Here is a 12613-nt window from a genome sequence, read left to right as displayed (position 1 = left end):
TAAGAGAAGATGACAGTCAACATCAGCGTGTCCCACACTTGTACAACTATTCACTGCATGTTTTCACACACCCACAGCACTGATAGCATTCACCTGTTTTTGCGTTTATTTTAACTCGCTATATTTAGAAGTTTGGTTAACTTGGTTCATTATTATCAGCAGGACATTCAACATTCATTCACACCTATTAGCCAGTAAGCTAGTGAGAAACAGCACCCTTCTGGCTGCAGGTTATTTAAGACCTGTGGAGGGAGCGGCAACAACACACGGCAGTAACACCACAGCGGCCGTTTAATGAGCACTACTATACTTCAAGGACCAAGGACTAATTTTAGCCAGGAAGTCACTTCTGAGCATCCTGGGCTAACAACAGATGAGACTACAACAAAGCCAGAGACTGAATTACATTCTTTTGGATTTACTGACGAGAGTTGGCAACTCTAATGAGCGTGCTTCTGTTGCTGCATTGATGACGTCAACATCCTAATCCTGCAATGATTCATAACTAGAGTCCATCTCACAAAAGAGCTTTTCAGTGGTTGTTTTCAAGTTTGTCTGTTAGCATTATGGATATGAATGAAACAGTTTATACATTTAAATTTGTCATTTGAAAGTCAAAATGCTCAGTAAAACCAAACTTTATACCAAGAGATTAAATACTCATCCTTCAATGTGGTACCCAGCACGATATGCTCCTACATTTGCTCAAGGTCTTTGTTTGCTGATTGAATATAAGTTAAAAAACCTTAAATGTGAAATATATAAATGATATGGATAATATAGATACATCCTTCAAATGAAATATAGGCTATGCTGCTTGCATGTTACCACTTTGGCATAAGAGTGACATGAAACTGTCATGACACATGAACCCTAACATAACTCTAATGACAAAACTGAATGACACTTATTAGCGTTATGTCGTAAATGTTTGTGACTTGTTCATAATGATTATGACACCTTAATGACAGTGTTCATGTCACTCTTATGTAGATAGCATGTAGATACCCTCAAATATGTCTGTCAACATACAAGTCAAATGTACTTTGAGTATCATAGTAAAACTTATTATGCTTATTATTATTTAAATTTTGTACATGTACTGTTTGTATTTTAATTGTATTCTTTTTGTAAAGCCCTTTGATTGAAAGTGCTCTATAAATAAATGTGTTATTATTATTATGCAGTTATTATACCTAGTATAGTATATATAGTATATTGAAGTACTTGCTCCAATGTGTAAGAAGCATTTAGTGTTGGATCCGGTGGAGCTGATGATGACTACCTCACAGTAAATACCGTTGGGAAGCGGCAATGCCTTAGATATTAATTTATTTTTAATGAAGTCCTTCTCTCAAATATGTTTTACTTATTGTTCCTTGACTTGGATGTCAGAGCTCAGTGTGCACAAACTCACACAGATTATAATATGTGTGAGTTTGCATATTCATAGATTCTGTCATGGACAAGGAGTAGCTGTAGTTTTAAGATTTTTAAACCGGTTAGTTGACTTTTATTATTGACTTTGTGTGGAAAACCATTTCAGAAACATTAGTATTCAAAGCGGTCTGTTCCTAAATGTCTTAACAAAATCGGTTTGGAGGGGATGTTTAAACATTAAAGTAACTATTTACTATAGCTGTTTCATAAATTATTGTATTATTTATATATATATATATATATATATATATATATATATAATTAAAATTATATAAACATTGGTTGCTGAAATATAGTGGAACAAGTGTGTAAGTAGCTGAAGGTGGAAATAGTTAAATTACCTCTGGTATCTCACAATTCGTACTTAAAGTAGTGTGTAACATGTGTAGTTGTCCATTATCAAAATCGGTGTTGCCCGTTCACAAATTCCTTTTCATGAATATTTACCACCACCACCATCTATTCAGAGTATTCCTATTGGCTTGAAATTTTACATTTGCATCTGCATGAACTGGGTAAGACGCTCCATATTCAGGCGCCATCTTGAAAGACGTTAGCCGGTAAGGGACATACAGGACATACTGCTATCACATGGTTCTCAGGTGCTGCTAATGCTGCTAACGGGTGTCCTCGCTTACCGGCCTGGCAAGTTTGAAGAAGGAAACCCGGAGGACCACACATGTTCAAAATCCCAATTTCATGAAGAGGAGTCTTCTTCTTTACCCAGAAAAAGGATTTTGAAACGAGCAAAAGACCGGCTTTTTAAAGCATGAAGGCTACCGTAGATGTAATACGTACTTTGCACTGCGTGGTGCGAGAGAGTTGATTGCGATATATGATTTCAACACTAGATGGGAGAAATTCCTACAGATTGGACCTTTAAATGTAGGAATGTTTGAATGTCAAAACCAGGGCTGTAGTACTCGAGTCCGGTTTTTGGACTCAAGACCGTTTTTCTATGGTCTCGGACTTGTCTCGGACTTGCTAGTATTTGGACTCGGACTTGTCTCGGTCTCAGCCACTGGTCTTGCCCAATATGGCTTTGGTCTCGACCGAGTCCAGGTGTCTTAATTATGTTGATAATAATATTGGAGGGAAAGGGAAACCCAAAAGGATTGTCTTTGATACTGGCATGCGTAAGACCTTTTTTCTGTCCTGGACTCGGTCTTGACTCGGACTCAAACCTTTTTGGACTCTGTCTTGTCTTGGACTCAACTAGTCCTGGTCTTGGACTTGTCTTGAACTCGACTTGACTCGCACTTAAACCTTTTTGGACTCGGTCTTGTCTTGGACTCGACTATTCCTGGTCTTGCACTTGTCTTGGACTCGACAAAGGTGGTCTTGACGACAAACCTGGTCTAAACTATTAACAGACTCAACATTATTCAGAAGTTAATGTGTTATAATTATTACTTACTCTGAAAAAATCTTAAGACACGTAAACACTCTACCTAATCTGTCTGTTTTTCTTTTGTTTTTCCAGTGAATAGTCATAGAAAGTTGATAATCACTGCAGATAACACAGATTATCTGCCAAAACACAATATGAAATAAAAATACATTAGAAGAAGCAATGTATATCTTTATTATGTTCTATGTACATATTTTACAGTATGGTACAGCAACAATACACCGTAATGCTACACAGTCAAGATTGCACGGTTTCAGAGTTAGGCCACAGCGGTCAGGTACTGTGGTTCAGACACACAACATGGAGTGTACAGTATGTACAGCTTACATCTTTGGCTTCCCTGACATAACAGAACACGGACATGGAGCGAGAACCAACTTGGGTTAGGAGTGAGTGCTGATGGCTATATATAACAGAGACGGGGGGTGGATGAATTGTCAATCGATTAAGGACGGATTTTCAGCCCAGGGAGAAAGGAATATTGTATGACATATTTTTCCTCTTGTATGGTTGGTATTATGTTTCTGTTCATAGTACCACTTGTCCTCTCAGGTTGCTTAAGGAGATTGTATCCTAAAACCCCTGCTGGGCTAAGACTTGCCTGGCCCTAAATCCTGTCAAAATGTCTCTCCACACGTACATGGTGCGTGCCTCTGCATATGGACAGAATCTGTGCGCACACACACACACACACACACACACATACACACACACACACTACATGAGGACATAACAGTGCTGATAGCCAATCCTAACTGTGTATAATTAGCATCATTTCTCTTAAGTCTACGAATTTGTGTTGAAATTATACTAGTCCTTGTTTCGTTTTGCTGGGGTTGTTTATAGAGAATGTGACCGCCTCTCTCCCTCCTCTCCTGATAATACTGACTCTTCTATTCTCGGCATTAAGTGTTTTTTGCCCCCGACGTCTCCTTCTGGGCAGTGCAGAAATGGTTATGTTTAAGGTTAGGGTAAGCTGCCTGGAAGGCAACGCTGGAGGCAAAAAACACCACAGAACTCTATTCTCCTCCCGCCAACATACAGCAGGGGCAGTTACAGCCTACAGAGCATCTGGGTGAGGGACAGAATACAGAGAGAAACTGAGAAGACAGAGATTGGATGAAAGATACATGGGGAAAGAGAGCAGTAGAGAGAGAGAGAGAAGGGAAGTGACAAGGTGAGACAGAGCGAGAGAGAGAGGAGCCGACAGAGAGATGGATGCAGCGAGGTCGCTGGGGTGAGGAGATGGTGTAATGATTAGATCACAGATACCCTTGAGCCTTTCCTCCCGTCCCTCCTGCACACACAAAAAAAGCGGACTCGCAGCGGAGGAAGGCCTGCAGTTGTAAATGGCCCCGCTGTCAGAGTTCATCTGGGCGGAGGAGGAGTGCGGGAGTAGATTACTGGAGTCTGCGATTAGAGAAGCCTACTCTGCCTCTCCAGTTCTCCCGAGACGGGGGAGAGGCGCTTGTGCTGAATCGCATTTGTGCCACTGCCTCGCCACAGATTTCCTAAAGATGTTCTAAATGTAAAGTGTGACTGCTCAGAGACGGCAGACATTTCAGGAAGCAGGAGGGGAAGAGAAATTTCTGGAATATCAGGAACAATAAAAAAATAAAAAAGTCAGGTAATAACATCTGGTAGAAGACGGGGACTAGGGACAAGGAACTTTACAATACAACCAATCATTTCTTATTTACGTGTTTTTAGTCTACCTGCATTATTAATCACGACTCTTTGTGTTTTGATACTTTGGTTTAGTCTATTGGGCGTCCTCGTTCCCTCTCACTTAGAGCAACAAGTCTGAGGCCGAGGCTAAAGGCTTCCTTAACTCCTCATCAGATGATGTCATCTCCAAACTTGAGCGTGTTGAAGGTGACTGGCTTGGAGAGGAACAGATGTGTTTGGGATGCTTCCATCTAGTGGCTACTCAAAAACACTGTTGATGATACACACTGTGAAACAAAGAGGGATGTCACGATGCAGAAATGCGTTAAAAGGACCCTTTTGGGACACATTTCTTCAGTCCAGTTCTTAAACAATGTGACAGAGAACAAAAGATCTTCTGTCACACATTTTATAATGGCGTGGAGTGGCAGGGCTGGCAGGGGGTTATTTAGGATTTCCAATCATAATGGCTCCATTAAGAGCAGACAAAAGCTTATCTTTACAGTAAAGTCTTGGTTAGATTCACAAAACACATTTCTGACACAATAGCCAATGGCGTGGACACAATGAGGACATAACGGGGGGAGGATGATAGCTTTGATTGGAAGCCCTGAGGGCTGTTAGCAGGGTCCGTAGTTAGCCACATGACGGCTTCCTTGATCTCCAGCGGTCAAACTTCCCTATTAGCTGTGAAGGTTCTGACTTCTATGTCTGATTCTAAGTTTTCACTTAAGCTGTCAACGAGAGAATGCTGCCTCTTCGTACACTACCCCAATATTTTATTTTATGTACATAGCATTATTAGTTTCCCTTAACAGACAAGAGGTGGATGATTTTTTTAAATGCCATGCGTAGGAGTGTGTGAAAGTCTGTGTTTAAGGGAGGGACGAAGAACGTAAGAAATATAACCAAAGAACAGCTTTAAAGAAAAAAGAATTTAAAGGAATGGTTTAGAGTTTGCTTCTGCCTTCTGTCCATTGTGTGAAGAGAAATGACCAACCATGAATTAAATGAAACAGTTCAATATGTATGTATATTTTAAACACAGAAGTATGGTGTGTTTCTCTCTGTCTATTAAAGACAGAGTCAACATCATGGCCGCGGTTAAAACATCGCTGCACAAAGCCAACTGCTCTCACCTCCAAACATAAGATGATCCCTTTAAATTCTCTGCACATGGCCTCCTTACTCTATCTCTGACTACATATTGGTGTGTGTTAACATCACGTGGGCAGCATGTTTTTGTTGTAACTGTATTTATTCCCTCAAATGTGGGAAAATCCTCTTTCACTGTGGATTAAGGAGACAGTGTGCATAATGTATACAGAAGGTGAGGGTGGAACGCAGAAATATAAGCAGTGGCAAAAGGTTTCTGAGAGCTGATATTAGTTCTTTTGGATTGAAGAGTCAATACATTAAGACCTTTTTAAATTTGATGTTTTTCTCGCCAAAATAAAGGCCCTAAATTGCAGCTGTTCCTGCACAAATTGTATTCTTGAGCGGAAAAAAAACCTCAAATAGCAGTCATCATAGAAGACCCAGTCTTCATTAACACTTAGGAAGACAACGCCTAAAACATTTTGATGCATAACCTGGTGAAAATGTTATAAAAGTAAAAATCTGGGTTGATAACCCCCCATAGACTACCATAGATCATTTTTGCAAGAATGCAATCAATCCAACTGCATCATATTCATCATATCTGTAGGTGATGGAACTGACAAAAGAATCGAGACATGCTGGACAAAGCAAATAAAGTGTGACGGTAACATTTGAGGGGAAAAAAGAGACAAAAAGAAGAAGAATGTTGGGCTGCGTTTGTATTGCATCTGCTTTTTTCTTTTTCATGTTGAGGGGACAGCTGGCTTAGTGGGGCTTGTTCCCCGACGAGCCACTAATGCCTCCAATAAGATAAACCCTCGGCGAATGGGCTCCTGTTGACAGGGCTGCCACCGATAAGAGCAGAGGATCACTAACTGCCAAGACAACTAAAGACATGAGAGGCTGGGCTGCAGATAAAGAATGTAGGAGGTGGGAGGAAAATAGGAACAACAGCGATCAATTGCTGGCACTGCGCAGCGATACTATCCGACGCCATCCCTCTTACATCTCCTGTAAGAGCGTGTGTGAGGCGATCATAATCTGAAGGGGAGGAGAGGTGTGTGTGTTGTGTGTGTGTGTGTGTGTGTGTGTGTGTGTGTGTGTGTGTGTGTGTGTGTGTGTGAATCTGGGTCATCAAGTCATCAATAACCAACTGCATTAGTGGAAGAAACACAGGCAAGGTCAAAACTAGCTGAAATCTTTTCAGAGAGAGAAGGGGATAAGAAGAAGAAAAGAGAAGGAAAAAAACAGAATAGAGTGTGGGTCTTTTCCGGCTCAGATGACTCTATTCCCACAGGGGGTGGGAGGGAGGATGGATGCGTGTATGGATGGATGGATGGATGGATTGCATGAATGGAGGAGCAGCTTTTGAGAGTCTACTTTTGACAGACTGGCGACGGCCGACTTGGCATACAGAAACAGGTGGGAGTTATGGGCTGGCCGGTGCAGAGAGAGGAAGGGAGCGCAGGGTGAAGTTAGGGAGGGAGGGAGGGAGGGAGGGAGGGATGAGTGTCTGGCGAAGGCTTGTGCCCCACTGACAGGCAAGCTGCTAGTTGGTGGAGTCACTTAGCCACACAGAGTCGACCAGAAATGATAGGGCATCTCCAGCGTTCTGTAGCCCTTTGCTCTCCCAAAGGCGTCTGGGTGGCCGTCGGCAGCAGGACTCCATCGAGGAGAGCGAGGCCGCCTGCTCTGCTCTGAAAAGTAACACTGGGGCAAGCAGCGGTGCAGAAGCTCACTCTGTTTGTTACCGTTATGTTCACAGATTGCTTACTCCACTGATGCAGTTCTTTCTTTATCGTACTCTTGTTCCCATGTTGGACCTTTCACTCCTCACCCTCCTCTACGTATGTAGATGGGAACCAGCCGACCTGGGGTGGGGGTGGGGGGGGGGGGGGGGGGGGGAGGGAATGAGAATAAGTAATCACACAGTAGTAATTACACCTCATTTTAGCAACCCCACAGTGAAGAGCTGTACACAGGAGAGACAACAGTATCTTCTTATAATAAGTCGTGGAAATAAAAAATGTATATTTGACATGCTACTGTTGACAGTAATAACTACTCTTCATGCTGAAGTCACCCATTACATGTACTGTATTGCTAATATTTTTACACTGTTAGATCATAACAATATTAACTACGTTTATAAATTAGCTAGCTTTTGGACACTAAGTTTCTTTAACACACAACTTATTCAAAGTTTAAACTCAAGGTTGACAAAAAATTTAAAAAAATTAAACCGTTTCTCACATTTCCCAAAGTATGAAACCTAAGCTTTTAAAAAAAAAAATTGGCGTTAACGTGACCGAAAACAGAGTTGGTTTAATTTTACATTGAGCAAAATGTCGATTTTATTATATGAAACATTCCTGTTTCCAGCTTTTAAAGACAAATATCATGCATGCTGGCAGTCATTTTGTGCAGTTGGAAAAAGCCAAAATCAGCATCAACATATTTGGATAGCTGCTATCTTGTGCCAGTATCTTTTTGTTTTGACCACTATTTTTTATAATAACAAGACAATAAGAGTCTAATATTATGTTGAGCTCATATTGAAAGGTTGTAGTGTTTTTCTTTTTCTAATGACCGATTCAGACAACTTTTACCCAGCCAGCAGTTACTGATTGTTTCCACGTCTGGCGGTTCTAAAGAGGGTCTAACAACTCACAAAACACACACACACACACACACACACACACACACACACACACACACACACACACACACACACACACACACACACACACACACACACACACACACCAAAACAGTTCAATGCAATACATGTTAGTGGGAGTCATAACATGCTTCACTGCATTTAGAATTGATAGATTAGGATTGATTTAGATTTTATATTTGTAAATATACTATATAATATGTATATACTATAAAGCGACCTTGGTATTGGATGGGGAAATGTGTGCATTTAACGCATAAAAGAGCAGCAAATTAACTCTTCCAAGCAATGATATTGGGAAACCAAAATGTTGGAAAGGTGTACATGACTGACTAAAGATAAAACTAAATCTGAATAGTCCCTTCCAGGTGCCTGTAGACAAGAATATCTGTCAAATCGTATTTCCTGAAAGAGGCAGGTTGTTAATGCTACCTAAAATTGGATTTAAGGATTTAACAGCCTGACTAAAGAAACATTAATCAGTGCAAAGCTACATGTGTTAAAAAACAAAACAAATAAAAATGGGCATTTCACTCTATGCATTTGGGACTTTTAAGACTTAACCTAGACTGGGTAACCCCCCCCCCCCCACCCCACACACACACACACACACACACACACACACACACACACACACACACACACACACACACACACACTCACACACTCTGCCGGCGATTTGATTTTGTCCTGCAGCTCTGTCTGGAAACCTACACGTTTAATTATCCTGCTTCAGTTCACAATGTTGCGGGAACCAATCACAAACTGGCTCATCCACCTGGCGCGCTATTGGCTGGTTTAACAGGATGACGATAGAGAAGTGACCAAGCACCTTCTTGTTTACATTCAGCATAGCGGCCACCGAAGCGCAGCAACCCGTTGATGTTACAGAGTCATTTGAACTATGCCCGTTGGTCACACCTCTTGTGCAGAGGAAATCCAGAGCAGACGCCCCAGACCAACGCTCAGTCTGAAATATATTGAGCTTGACTTGGTCTGGTGATAGCCAGACTAGGCTTTACCCTAACCCTAAGCAAATAACCCTCAGAAATTGATTTTAGATTTGGTGATGGGAGGCTTTGTTTTATTGTTCCTTACCCTGCCATTGACCTCGCCCCTCCACCAGCCGTTGGCTCCGGACTTTGTGTAGATCTTCACCACGTCGCCCTCCTGCAGCGAGAGCTCCCGGGTGTCACGCGAGCTGAAGTCGTACCGCGCTATCGCCACACCAATCACTTTTGGAGTAAACACTAGAGAGAGAGAGAGAGAGGGGGGGAGGTGGGTAGTATTAAAAAAATGGAATTTAGTTCATTTAAAGCTCTAGAAGATGTGTTTGAAAGACAATTAAAAACATCAGTTTTAGGTTAACACCTACACACACACACACACACACGCACAGATGGGTGATGTTTTTTCATTCACCTAGAAAAACCTCCTCATATGTTTCTCCTCTCCTTTATCTCTTTTCCTTATGAAATGTAGTTGTAGAAGTAGTGGTAGAATTTAGTAGAAATAGGTAGAAATAAATGTGATAATTTATTTTATTTATTATTTGAGCCCGTCACGTTCTCTGCTCTTTGTAAGCTTAACCCTCATGTTGTCCTTGGGTCAAAGTGACCCGTTTTCAGTTCTTTCTTTTATTTGTCACAAAAAAGGGGCTGTCGAAATAAACTGTCAACATTAAAAATATCAAAAAAAGGTTGGAAAAAAACACCCAAAAAGCACCCACAACATTGAAAAAGTGACAAAATTGTTGGAAAAAGCAATAATAATAATGTTGAAATTTTTTTGCTGATGGGGAGACAACACAAGGGTTAAACTTGGCTCTGATATATTTTGAAGGTCCAATTTTGCTCATTTTCAGGTTCATACTTGTTTACAACACGTTTACATGCTTTACAGTTCTAAAAACACATTCTTTTTCTCTGTCTGAAAATACCAGTATTGCTCAAAAAGTAATCTTTGTTTAACTTTGTAAAAATCATGTTTCAGTGTTTTACATCAACTGCTGCAGTGCATGCTAATTTGTCTCAGAATATAGCAAGTAAACTTTGGGAAAACGTTCATTTTTTTCAGAAAGATAAATACCAAATGAACAGAGTTAAACAAGCTAGTGGAGCAGAGGCTAGGCTGACCCTCCTAACATTCTTATTTTTAGAAGTTATGCTACAGCTTATGAAGCAACACTGACTTCCTGTTTACCTAAAATGAGTTAATGGCCTTTAATTGTACAGTTTTACAAATGTCCGCTGGAAAACTATTTAAAAGTTACTAAGTTCTTCACTATCTAAGACATTTTTTAAGTTTTATTGGTGTAACCTGAGTTAGTAAGTCGCTAGTTTGAAACTAGGCAGGACTCTACACATCAACACAACAAAAAAGTAATGGATAGATGATGCAACTCCAATTGTCTCGTCTCAATAAAGGCTGAGCGTAAAAAAATTAAACGTAATGTTCTCTAAATTTCTCATACAGTTAGTCTGTACTAGCAGTGCTTGTGAATACTATTCACAGTATTGTACATTTCCTAACTAACAGAGAAAGTTCTTGTAGATGTGATGTGCGTGGCTTTAGATGAGACAGTCCAGCTGGATTATTCTGACAGCCTTGTGTGTGTGTGTGTGCATGAGCGCGCCTGTCTGTCTGTCGGCCTGTCTGTCTGTCGGCCTGTCTGTCTGTCGGCCTGTCTGTCTGTCGGCCTGTCTGTCTGTCGGCCTGTCTGTCGGTCATCATGTCGACGAGACGGCAGTATGAGAGACGGCTGTGGAGAAGGTTAGCTAGTTAACTCTGCTCCATCCTTTTCTCCCTTCTCCAGACACTGACTGGTTGGTCGGACTGGGCTAAGTTGACAGGTGGAAATGGAATGTCAGACCTATACAACCTGGCCGGGGGGAGAGAATATCTAATATAGAGGAACTCGGCGTATTTGGACACATCGAGCTTTACTTTGACGGACTGACACACACAAGCAAACACCAAACTCAGCCACGTACCGTATGCCTCTGAAAACAACTCAAACGGTTTCCATCTCACATGCAGAAATGCAGACACATACAATGACATTCATGCATTACTGAAACAAACAGTCCCTAGTCTCCACACAGGATGGCATGTATGTGCACAGCACTATGGAAGAGGTGGAATGGTGAAATAGGAAGCTGGATGGCAGATTTTCAGACGATGATGTGAATCCACTGAGCTACAGCCAGTTAGCTAAGCAGCCTTTACATAAATGGACAGAGAAAGAAATGGTGTTAGAGAGGCAGACAGAGAGCAAAGCGATACCTGTACCTGACCAGAAGGGAGCAGAGGAAGGAGGTACAAAGCTGTAGCCGGCAGGAGTTACAAAAGAGAGGCCGCAGAGCAATGGGGCTATGGCAGGGCAGGTCAGGCAGGGAGCGGAGAGATGCGAGAGGGCAGAGGGCACGGATGGGAGAGATGGCAGAAAGAGAGAGAAGCAAAGGAGAAAAAGTAAGACAGATTTTCTTTTTTAAATCTCAACTCTGAGGTATAAAGAACACAGCTGCAGCTTGAGCAAAAATAGATGACAGGAAGAGCTCTAGCGAGTGGGACTTTATTTACACAGCCACTGGTAGCAGTTTATCTGTCCCTCTAGACATCTACACTGTTTGTCCCAATGTGGGCACTGTAATAACAAATCTAATATTTTAAACTGAAATATGAGGGATCAAACTCTTGTGTCTAACAAAGACTAAAATACGAATTTTCAATATTGAAAGGTTCTTAGTTCTGAAAACCAAAAGCTGGCTATTAAAAATTCATATAATACCCTTGCAGGCATGAAGCGGTGCTTTAATTAAAAAACATTATAAGCATGTTTGATCTCAAAGTTATCTCATTTTCATAAAACTTGGGAGGATAAAACTTGAAGGAATGTACATTTTGTGCTCAGGGGGTTGGAAAAAAAAATTGTCTTGACTAAAATAAAGGTAAAAAATTGAATGTCCAAAACAAATACACATCACTGATGGAATAGGGTTAAAAAAAATGAAGTGATGACACATCCTGTTTCCAATTTCCCACAAGAACGTGTGCATCATTTATGGGGGACGACAGCTTCACTCGTGCATTTAATAGGGAGGAACATGTAGTGTGTTCACAATTACAGCATGGGGAATATATTTCTATTTGCATATTTATAAAGATAATCATCGAGCTGTAATACTGCCACAACTGCAGCTACTCTGGACAAATTCCCTCTGACATACAAGTTTAACCTGATAACTTACAAGACAATGATGTTTAATTTCATATTCTATTAATATAATACTTTTCTGTGGTATGCTAATCGT

The 12613-nt window shown here is 41.0% G+C and overlaps 1 protein-coding gene across 2 annotated transcripts in view; it reads right to left on the bottom strand.

The window, feature by feature from the left end:
• Nucleotides 1-3005: 3005 nt before the first annotated feature.
• The window catches only part of LOC116672078 (guanine nucleotide exchange factor VAV3), a 109719-nt gene continuing 100111 nt past the window's right edge, over nucleotides 3006-12613 (bottom strand). Inside the window, exons 26-29 of one of the 2 annotated variants that reach the window (XM_032503669.1) lie at nucleotides 11592-11672; nucleotides 9399-9550; nucleotides 3870-7491; nucleotides 3006-3741 (exon numbers count right to left, since the gene is read on the bottom strand). In XM_032503669.1, coding sequence (XP_032359560.1) covers nucleotides 7447-7491; nucleotides 9399-9550; nucleotides 11592-11672 — 278 coding nt within the window. In that variant the 3' untranslated portion in view covers nucleotides 3006-3741; nucleotides 3870-7446. The remainder of the gene's footprint in view (nucleotides 3742-3869; nucleotides 7492-9398; nucleotides 9551-11591; nucleotides 11673-12613) is intronic. The other variant, XM_032503670.1, reaches the window with a different exon arrangement.

The sequence above is a fragment of the Etheostoma spectabile genome, chromosome 22, assembly GCF_008692095.1.
Source record: "Etheostoma spectabile isolate EspeVRDwgs_2016 chromosome 22, UIUC_Espe_1.0, whole genome shotgun sequence".
NCBI classification, from domain to species: Eukaryota; Metazoa; Chordata; class Actinopteri; order Perciformes; family Percidae; genus Etheostoma; species Etheostoma spectabile.
This window is presented reverse-complemented; position numbering and strand designations above follow the sequence as displayed.